The following is an 11,184-nucleotide window of genomic DNA, read 5'->3' on the forward strand; positions in this document are numbered from 1 at the left end:
TACATCCCCATTTTGCAGATGAAAAAACTAAAGCACAGAAATAACTTGCCAAAAGTCACAAGAGCAAGTAGAAGAGCTGTCATTCAAATCCAGTTTTGACACCAAACTGGGGTTCTTAATCACTATGCATACTGCCTTTTCAGTTTTTGATCCCTCAGCATCACTTCCTATTTCTCTTTTAAGCTAATTAAGCACCACTATTAGGTATTGCATTTTGCACATCCTCAAGGGACTGTTGCAAGCTTGAATTCCAATCACCATCTAACTTAAAAACACTCTTCAAGAATGCATGATGTCTCCACAATCAGTATGAGAAAGAAAAGCATCTCAATGGAAAAAAAACAGCTAAGAACAAATAGGCAATTCAAAGATATACACGTGGCCAGTAGTAAAAAGCAGTCATCCACACTAATAAAAAACAAAACACTAATATGATAAGAAGATACTGATTTTTATCTATTGAACTGATAGTTTTAACTGCCTTAAAAACAACTCTAGATATCCATAAATAGAAGACTGATTAAATATGTTGTGGTACAACTATAATACTATGTAGCCTTTTCTTATCTGTTAAGTGCCACTATGAAACTATTTCCAAGAATATTAAGCAGGAAAAAAAGGTAGAGAAAAGGGTGTGTGATTCTGCTGGTAATTATTTTTAAAATACTGAAAACTTACAAGTAATGCCCCTCTCCTATATACACAAACAAGTTTACTCATTTTTTTTTCCTGGAACAATAACCCAAGAAAACATCTTACCATGGTACACTTTGAAGAGACTGGAAGTAGAAATGACTGAAGGAGGAAGCCAACTAACATGTTTTGTACTGTTAAGAATTTTTTAAACCACATACACAACACACATACACACACGTGTGCATGTGATTTTTTTTTTTTAAGTATTTTAATGCCAATAGTATACTGTGGAGGGTTTTTTGGGTGTGTAGGGGGCAGAAGCATGCTAAGTCAGCCTTCTAATACACTTCTGATAGGAGTATATTTTATTCCACCTTTCCAGGTAGCAGTGAGACAAAACCTATCATGACCTTTAGCAATTGCACTTTGGAATTTACCCTAAAAACATTGGAAACATACCAAAAAGTACAATCACAGCAACATTATTTACAATAAAAGAAAGCAGGAAACACCTGAAATGTACACTTGTGGAATTACAGTACACCAGTGGATAAACATTATGACCATTATAAAATATTCAAATATCTGAAAGAAAAAATTTATTAAATACAAAAGACTACAAATCCAAAGCAGTAGGCAAAACAGCCCATTTTTATAATAAAAATATACATTCAATAATAAAACAAAAAAATACATTCGGGTATAAAACTATAGGTGCCTTTATATATACATGACCTACATACACATAGGTACCAACATTGTCTTCAGATGAATGGGATTGTGGCTTTTTGGCGGGGGGGGCCGGGGGGGCTTGCATTTTTTGATGATAGGTGATGAGCTGGTTTTAAGAGTTTAACTTTCTAACTACAGAATCTGGTATGTTTGCACATTATCAATAAAGTGATCATTTATTGAATATAATATAAAGATGTTTAGAATTTAGTTCATAAAAATTCAGCCCATATTTCCCCCTCTTTTGACTCTTAATCACTTTAGGGTAAAGGATATTCACTGAATTCAATATGGATAGCATCTATACTCTCTGAACACAGTCCTTTTTGACAACAAAAAAAAGTTATTTATATATCCTCAGTTTCACCATGACTCTTAATACAATCCCTCATTTTTAACAATATCAGTAAATTGTTTTAGACTCCTGAGAACCATGACCACAACTCATTATCAATCCAAACCCTTACAATGCACTATGGTTCAGAACAGAGCTATACAGCTTTTTAATGTTGGGCTTAATTGTTCTTATATACCAGAATTCAAAGAGATACCCACAGGTAGGCACACTGTAATACAGTGGTGCTCAAACGGGACGTTTGGCAATGTCTGGAGGCATTTCTGATTGTCATGACTGGGAGTGAGAGTGTTTTTAATAGCATTCAGGGGGAGAAGGCCAAGGATGCTGCTAGATATCCTACAATGCATAGGACAGTTCCTGACAGCAAAGAATCATCCACCCCAATATGTCAATAGGTTGAGAAACTGCTCTACTGAGCCAGCTGGAATTTCCCATCTAAATGAAATCCGTTTCTTCTCAATAATTATATACAATCATTGCCTCAATACGTATTTAGAAATTCCTTCTTTCCAAAATGTCTAAATTTCATCAGTAATATTTACTCTTTTCATGGTATCATATTAAATTCACTTTCTCATAACGGACTAAAATCTTAAGTCATTCTTACAAACTTTCTGCCCAGTTAGAGAAACTGATAAAAAAAATTTAGGTTATGAGTATTTTATTTATGTAATATTTAAAGAATCTAGTAAAATATTGTGTAATATTTACATATCCTCCCCACTCTCCATTTCTGTATATGATCTTTCATTCTTTGTCCTTACTTATTTCCCCTTTTCCTATTCAATTTTAGGCCAAAATTAACTCAGTCTGTTACCATTACTATCAATTTTAAGTACTCCTTCAGCAACAAAAAGCATTTGTTTAGGCAGTTCTTAACATGAGAATTAAAGCATAACAATTCTATATGAACAGCAGTTACAAAGGTGAATATATTTGGCTCTTACCGTAACTTAAATGAAAACTCAGAGCAATCATGCAGAATTAAACTTATATTAACAAAACTGAAAAAGGATGCACTTTATAAATGACTACACTTTTTTCACTAAACTAAAAAAATACACAAATTCTTAAAGCTTTTATAAAAGAAAAAAATGCTGCCCCTCCAAACTTTTCTCCCAGGTGGCATGAAAGATGTACACAATGATTAAAAAACATTGTAACACATTAACAGTGTGCCATTTTTACCATAACTCATTTATTTTCTCTTATGCATGGACCAGATTTCTGTTAAGTTCATTTTTTAAAGTTCCTATAATTTGTTTTTAGTAGCGTAATTCTGAATTGCTTCTACAGATTCTTACTTATCAAAGCTAGTTTAAGCTCAAACTGAGTACCCCGGTCTATACGTGAAACTCAAGTTTCTTACCCTTGCTATTTCAATTCTCAGTTACCATATTTTTCCAAGTGTCAGGTTACTATTTTGCTAGGCAATTTAATATATACTTAAGGGGAAAAAGGTGACGAGTTCGTTTGGGCAATGTTTCTTCTCAGAACACAGAACTTACAGCAAAAATCTAGTGAGCATTATATAAATGTACCAATCAACTTTTATCATCAAATAGAAGATAAAGTAATTTCTAGTTACTTGCTGGCCCTCTTAAGTGTTGATTTCTGCTAACTAGAGCTATTATTATGTGAGCGTCCTAGGTCCAAATCAAGAAACCTATAATTAAGTGATATTTCATTGTTCTTCAAAATCATGTAGTAGTACCACTAGCAGTGGAATGTTAGAGCTTTTCTGAGTTATAGATCGTATGGTTTGAAAGTAGCACTCTTTAGGGGCACATGGGTGGCTCAGTTGTTGGGCATCTGCCTTTGGCTAAGGTCATGATCCCAGGGTCCTGGGATCGAGCCCCACATCGGGCTCCCTGCTCAGCGGGAAGCCTGTTTCTCCCTCTCCCACTCCCCCTGCTTGTGTTCCCTCTCTCGCTGTGTCTCTCTGTCGAATAAATACAACCTTAAAAAAAAAAAAAAGTAGCACTCTAATTAAAACTCAGGTTCATTTAATTTCTAGATTTATGAAAAATTAGTCAATAATACAAAAGACCCTTATCAAATATACTAAAGTTTAGCAATAACAATTTTAAAATTTCTTTCCATAAGACTGAACTATAGAATAAAAAAATAAAAGTCTTCTAATGACTAAAATCTCCTGGGCATGGTATAATTTAATCTCAAACTTTATAGGAGAGCTACCCCAAAAGAAATATGTGAGCCATAAATTTCCTAGTAACCACATTAAAAGCATGAAATTATCATAATTTTTGACCCAATATCAAAAGCATTATTTCTACATATAATCAGTATCTGTAACTATATAATACTATTTTCTATTTTTTCCATACTACATTTCCAAAATCTGGTATGTCTTCCACACTTACATCACATCTCAGTACACTTAAGTACTCAACAGCCCCATGTAGCTAGAGAATTCCAAATTAGTGCAGCTCTAGAGACTCTAGAGCAAAATAAAGCAATCTTGACTAAAATGCAACCTAAGAATCTTCATCCCTAACCACAGATTTTTGAGGCACATCCTCACATGTTAAACTGTCTACTATAAAACATACCAAAGCAGAGATTACGATCTTTATGACCCATAAAAAATATTAAAAATCAAAAGTGATGTTATTTTCATATGGTCTATTAACCTCTAAAATAGCCTGAACAATGTAAAGGCCATTACTAAAATGCAAACTTGAAAAATATGAAATAATCTCTTTAAAAATAAGCCCAATCCTAAAATGGAAAGTAAATGATAGTCCCCCTTCTGGGAAAAAGAAAATTCTGACTGAAATGACTCTATTTCGTGATCTTACTCTACCACAGTCCTAGTACCCAATTTACTAGACAATGAATGGTAAACTTAAAAGAAGCCTAAATATGAATAAAATACATTTTCATGAGAGAAGGCCAAAGAACAACTAGAAGACTTCATAGTACCTTTGCAAACTTGAAGAATGGTCTTGGATCTTTTCTGAAATATTCAATATCAAACATTGCTTGAGGATCTGGAAGGTCTGGGAAGTCTATTGCAAGGCGAGCATAAATACCATCTCTTGACCTGAAGTCAGGTATTCCACAAGAAACAGAAACCTGAAATATGCATTGCATAATTTGTACAGTTAAATCTTCCATCTACGTTTATAATTACTAGTTCATCAGATAATTAGGGAAGAGTTGAAAAATATTTTACTTTAAAATTTATTTATTACAAAAATACTGCCCTACTCTAATTTCAATTCAAATAAACACACACACAAAAAACAAGAGTATAATGAAATCCACCATATTTTCCATTCACAATAGGGTAAGGAATTTTAAGTCAGGCTAATTTTTTTTTCAGGCTAACTTTAAACCTTTAAACATTTAACCAACACATTAAAGCAACTGCAATTTGAGAACAGTAAATCATTTCAAATTATTTTAACTACAAAGCAGGCAAGATTTTCTATCACAGTCAGGTATTTGAAAAAACAAAACTGTCATCTGGTCAGGGTTATACATTTCAAGAATATTAAATTCCTGTATTTTCTTTAAAAATTCTATCATATATTTTAATTCTAAACTGACATTTCAAATAAGAATTTCAGAATTCTTATTCTGAAAGTTAACAAAAAGTTAACTTTTTGTTTCACAATTTTATCAGCTGACTCCACTTTAACCTCAGAATAAAACTAACTTGTCTAAATCACATCTGGGAACAAAGCGGAACTATTCTTGATAATCATTTATGATTAAATAGCACTCTGCCTTAACTCAAAATGGCAAAAAAAAGGTCTGAATTTTACTCCCAACAGTTGCCCTAGGTCACTAACATGTAACATATTCTGTTTTCAACACACAATAGCCTTAGGTAGCTAGTTAAGTGCTAACCCAAAGTGGGGCTAATACAACATGTCAAGCTACCTGTTGCCTTCCCAACACTAAGTTATTTACTTGTGAACACCAATTAGGTTCCTGGTTTCCCCATAAAGATGGAACAAAGACCCAATTTTTCCATCAGACCCTGACACACTTTAATGCAAACAGCATTCCCTGCATTTCCTTTAGGAGCTGTAGTATAATATAATAAATAAAAACCTTGCCTTAAATTCCACTTACTGTATTTACAAACAGAAATCTTTTACAGTTGTTGGAGAGGTTTTTACAGTAATGAACCAATTCAACTGCTGCAGCACTTTTTATATAGCAGTTTCCAAACACAAATTCCCATTATGTTAGGAAAAATTCTTCTACACAAAAAATGTTCCCTAATTGAAAAAGGCCTGGGGCGCCTGCCTGGGTGGCTCAGTCGTTAAGTGTCTGCCTTCGGCTCAGGTCATGATCCTAGAGTCCTGGGATCAAGCCCCGCATCGGGCTCCCTGCTCAGCGGGAAGCCTGCTTCTCCCTCTCCCGCTCCCCCTGCTTGTGTTCCCTCTCTTGCTGTTTCGCTGTCAAATAAATAAATAAAATCTTTAAAAAAAAGAAAAAGGCCTAAGAAAAATCACATACCACCTCCCTCTTTTACTAGTGTTTTATACATCTTACGTACCCCAGCTCCAGTTAGAACTATTATTTTTTTGCACTCTTGCAGTAATTTCACAGCATCTTCAATTGTATTAATATCTTTTCTTTTTTTCCTTTTTGGTGGTTCTGAAAGTATATTAATAACAATCTGCCACAGTGTCATATCATCCAATTCAGGTGGAGGAATTGTTTCTGGTAGTAAATCTTTAAGAATTGTTCGAGGATCTGTGCCAATCATGAGATGTTGCTGAACAAAAGTATATGGACCTACAATCAAGAAAGAAAAGAATTAGATCGAATCCACCTCCAAGTAATTCAAAGTCTCATTTTCTAAAGTAATGAATTAGCAATCTTCAAAGTTTTTTTTGCAAAGAAAATGCAATATAAAGGTATTTCATTCTTCAGAGCTAGTGCTCTCTCCCAATGAGATGAAGGAGATCAAATTAGAGATGTGCCTGCTCTTAGCGCTCTTAAATCCAGCGTCTTCTCTGTTTCTAAGAAAATGAAAATTCATTCTTCAGATCATTTATTACTTTCTCTTTCAAAAAAATATTTGTCATGTAAGACTTAAAAATTTAGTATGTTAAGCTGTTTTGGATCAAAAGACTATCAACATTAATTATTCAATTGCTGATATTAACTTCATTTACTGAGTACTTATTTAATGTCAGGAGCTGTCAGTTATTAATTCACATAAGTCTTCCCTGAAATACGTTTAATAGATGAGAAAACTGACACTGAGAGAGGTAAAACAGTTTGCCCAAGACTACCCAGTTAGTAAGTGGCAAAGGCCATAATGCACACCCAGAGTTGCATGCCAAATTCCACGCTCTAACTTGTTTCCAAAGCAACTGCCTCTACTTCTGCAATTTCTTTCACATTTGTTTTTATCGTTTTGAGCACCATTCATTTTAAGAAAAGCCAAGGAAAAATATTAAATTAAAAATTTAAAAAAAAAAGGAGTTGAGCTATCTTGAGCTATAAAATACTAAGTATTTTAAGAGTTCATTTTTTAAAAAGTCAAAATTAACTACCAGTTTTTATTTATTTTTACAACAAACCAAACCAAACCTATGTTTTTATTGGTGCTGTTAAGTCCACCCTCACCACCCTGCCTTGATAGATGGAGGTGTGTCTTGTTCCTAGAGGTGACAAAATGAAGCACTGCCATTTAGTGTTTTTAAAAATCTTTTGAAAGATGTACTATAAAATTATCTTAGCACAAATATAAAGGCTATGCATCTATGGTAATCTTGATCAAAGCACTATTTTCATTTGATAAAAATCTTAGATTCTCTAATAACTTTTGCTGTTACTCTACAAATTCAGTTACGTCTCCTCTTTCTCAAGGATACACTCTTTTTTAACCTGAAATAACTTTCTAAATTAAGAAGACATGAAAAATTACAGAATAAGATATTAAAAAAGATGACTGGCATTTACAATAAAGTTGCCAATTTTACCTCAAAATTTAATTTTAAAGCTACTTTCTCTATTTCTTTATTGCTATCATGGTTTAACCTAAAATCATGTCTTATACCATGACTACTGCAATCATTTCCAATGCATCCTTGCTCCTTTGAAGTCAATCTATACACAGTATAGATTTTTTAAATGACCTTAAGAGAAAAAATGATTTTAAGGGAAAAAGGTCATCATATAATGATAAAAAGGGTCAATGTATCAACTTTTAAATTTCAAATTCTGACTGTTGCTAATATACAGAAATACAGCTGAGTTTTAAATAATGATCATGTATGCTATAACCTCGGTCTAAGATCAAACTGAAGATTATTATTACTGGAAAATGTTAAGGAGATAGTAATTATGTATAGATTTCCTGTGGGCTTTCATGACTGGTATCTTTACTGATTTGTAGAACTCTTTTGTACATACTTCTGTTATTAATTACTGTGTATTCTTCTAGATCTTAACCATCGAAATTTAATTCTGGTAAATGTTTTTGTTTTTATTTTCAATATTGTACTAGAGGTACTAGCCACTACAGCAGACAAGAAAAACAAAAGGAATCTGTATTAGAAAGGCAGATATAAAGTTGTTAGTATTTGCAGTAGACAAGATCATCTAAGTAGAAATTTGACAGAAATGTCAAAAAAAGCTACTAGAATTAAATGGTTAGATTAAATGGTTAATTATCTAGCATATTTAATATTTACTGAGCGCAAACTGTGTGCCAGGCACTTTTCCAGGCACCAACAAAACACTATACCACACAGTCAAAAATCCCTGCCCCCCCACGGGGTTTATATTCTATATACAGGAAATAAAACAAAGTTAGATACAGAGGTTATTAAGAAGTGATTAAGTGTTTAAAAAAAAAACAGATTTGAATTGAGAAAGAACAAGATACTCTAACTGGAGAAAAAGCACTCCACACAGAGGGGTACAAGTGAAAGAACTGGAGGAGTGAGAAGGACCTGCCTGAGAAATACCAGGTGCCAGCTTCCATGGGCTTATTTATTAAGTTGTTTAAAAACAAAAACAGAACAAAGCACTAGACTTTCCCTAGAAAACAGAAGCTGACACTAAATGTCAGAAAGCACCTAAGAACCTCAATACAGGTTATAAGGGTCCAGAAAACTCTATTTTTAGTTGATATTAAAAAATATACAAAGAAGACATTCTCTAAAGCTCTGAAACCATACCTATCCGTGGCCTTGGAGTCCAGTCACTAGAGCTTGCATGTGAGGCTCTATCATCCTCATCACTTTCACAGGAATGAAAACCATTGGTGATTATTTCATCATCAAACAGAAGGTCATCTGCAAAAGAACCCAAAGTAACTCAAGGTGGCTGAAACAATCTGCATCTAAAATGTATGAAGATCTGTTAACAGTTATGATGCAATGATTTTCACTGAATAAACCACTGAATATTCATTCATAGTGCCTAGGTTAAAAATGCCTCCTGGGTCAGCTTGCACCATTCATAGGAGTATATCCTCATCTTTATGGATTCTGCAAAGAATCTTAAAACTTCCAGTTCACCAAAATCTAGAAATAATTATGCTTAAAACACAAAAAGTACTAATTTACTTACACTGAATTTACAGATCACAATAGGAATTCATGAAACTTGTCAAAAACTTAAGTCATTCAAACATAACTATGACTACGCCCTTCTCTTATATAATACTAGACATACAAAGGTATATGCGTTATTCGTTTCCCATATTAAACTGTTTATTGAAATCAAGGGTCAATTTACTAATCTAGACTTTAATGCACACGAATGGTCAAATGGTCCATTGATTGGATTTACTGATAAAGACGAACATCCATCCACGACAGAAACATCTCAGACTGAAAATATGAAAACCCTCAAAGATGACATGACATATACAACTAACACATCTGTTTTAGCATACCAGAAAAATGTCAATTCGTGTTTCAGGCTTACAGATAACGCACACACAAAATTACAACTAGCCTAAAAAACATTCTAAGTGTATAATTAGAAAAAAAAAGTACTACTTATATTAAGTCTTAAACTGGGGCGCCTTGGTGGCTCAATCATTAAGCGTCTGCCTGCGGCTCAGGTCATGATCCCAGGGTCCACGGATCGAGCACCACATCGGGTTCCCTGCTCCGCAGGAAGCCTGCTTCTCCCTCTCCCACTCCCCCTGCTTGTGTTCCCTCTCTCGCTGTCTCTCTCTGTCAAATAACTAAATGAAATCTTAAAAAAAAGAGTCTTAAAGTACTATCATGCTCCATACCCAGCATTAACTGCACCAAAGAACTGTAATGTCTTTTAGAAAAAGCTATGCTTTTCCAATTTTGCAGGCTATGACTTTAGAAACAGCTTTACTCCTTAAAATTTAAAACAAGTTTAAAAATAGAGGTCCTTAAAAAAAAAAACAAACCCAAAAATTGCACAGGTGTCAGTTTGCAAAGACAATTGCAAAAGGCTGATGCAAAGGACCAGCAAAAGTTGCAGATTTAACTGTGCAGGGAAGGGGTGTGGAAAAGCGGAAGATGTTCAACAAAGGCAATATGCTAAAAAGAGTAGGAGAGAGAAACTTTAAAACCAACTGCGGGAGCTTCGCCGCGCGGCGGCTGCGCAAAGCGCGAGGCCGCCCAGGAGGGCCGCGGAGGGAGGGAAAGAGGGAGCGGAGGGAGGGAGTACGCGGGCCGCTCCTGCAGCCCGGCCAGCAGCCGGGTAGGCACACAGTTGAGGCCCGTGGTGGGGACAGGGAGGCCCCAGAACCAGACCTGAGCCCGCAGCCCGCCTCAGAGAACCCCCCCAACCCCACACCAGAAGGGGCCCCGAGAGAGGGAGGAGGGGATGCGCAGTCCCGGCCGCCCGCGCCCTGCGCACCTCGATACCCAATCGTCGCCGCCGCCGCCTCTTCCTCCTCGTCGTCGTCGTCGTCGTCGTAGAAGTCGTCGGCCGGCGGCGGCTCCCGGGATAGGCCCTGTAGGCCCGGCCCATTGTCTCCTTCCCCGGCCGTCGCCGCCTGGGCCTCCCGCTCCCCGCCCGCCGCCGCCGCCTCCCGCCACAGCGCCGCAGCAGCCGCGGGGCAGCCCCCGGTCGCCGCCGGCACCTCACGCTCAGTGGCCGCCCCACCGGGCTCGCCCGGGCTCCGCCCCAGGCCGGGACAGTCTCTTCGCGGCCTCTTGCGGAGCGGCTCCCCGGCGGGCGGCGACGCGGCCTCCCTCTCGGCCGCTACCGCCGAGGGGGAGCCGCCGGGCTGAAGGGCGAGCGCCGCCTCGTCCGCCATCTTCCAACTGCCTCTCTGGGCCTTCTCCCTCGCCTCCTCTGCTCCCGCTCGACTCGCGGCACTGGCGCCCCCGCGGCTCCGGCTGCGGGAGATTTAAACCCCGTCACGTGACCCGGCCCTCATCGCCCCCGCCCTCCCGCCGCTCCCGCCACCCACGCGGGCCGGACCACAACACGGCGGGTCACGTGGTGGGCGGAGGCGGCGT

At 37.3% G+C, this 11,184-nt stretch overlaps 1 protein-coding gene across 1 annotated transcript in view; it reads right to left on the reverse strand.

Moving 5' to 3' along the window:
* Positions 1 to 11,063, reverse strand: part of SIRT1 (sirtuin 1) — a 29,958-nt gene extending 18,895 nt beyond the window's left edge. Inside the window, exons 1-4 of the mRNA XM_028109641.2 lie at positions 10,577 to 11,063; positions 8,905 to 9,021; positions 6,264 to 6,505; positions 4,673 to 4,825 (exon numbers count right to left, since the gene is read on the reverse strand). Of these exons, the coding sequence (XP_027965442.1) occupies positions 4,673 to 4,825; positions 6,264 to 6,505; positions 8,905 to 9,021; positions 10,577 to 10,979 (915 nt within the window). The 5' untranslated portion in view covers positions 10,980 to 11,063. The remainder of the gene's footprint in view (positions 1 to 4,672; positions 4,826 to 6,263; positions 6,506 to 8,904; positions 9,022 to 10,576) is intronic.
* Positions 11,064 to 11,184: the final 121 nt, after the last annotated feature.

This window comes from Eumetopias jubatus, unplaced genomic scaffold (assembly GCF_037043125.1).
Source record: "Eumetopias jubatus isolate StellerSeaLion01/CBP00866 unplaced genomic scaffold, mEumJub1_p1.0 scaffold_17, whole genome shotgun sequence".
Taxonomy (NCBI): domain Eukaryota; kingdom Metazoa; phylum Chordata; class Mammalia; order Carnivora; family Otariidae; genus Eumetopias; species Eumetopias jubatus.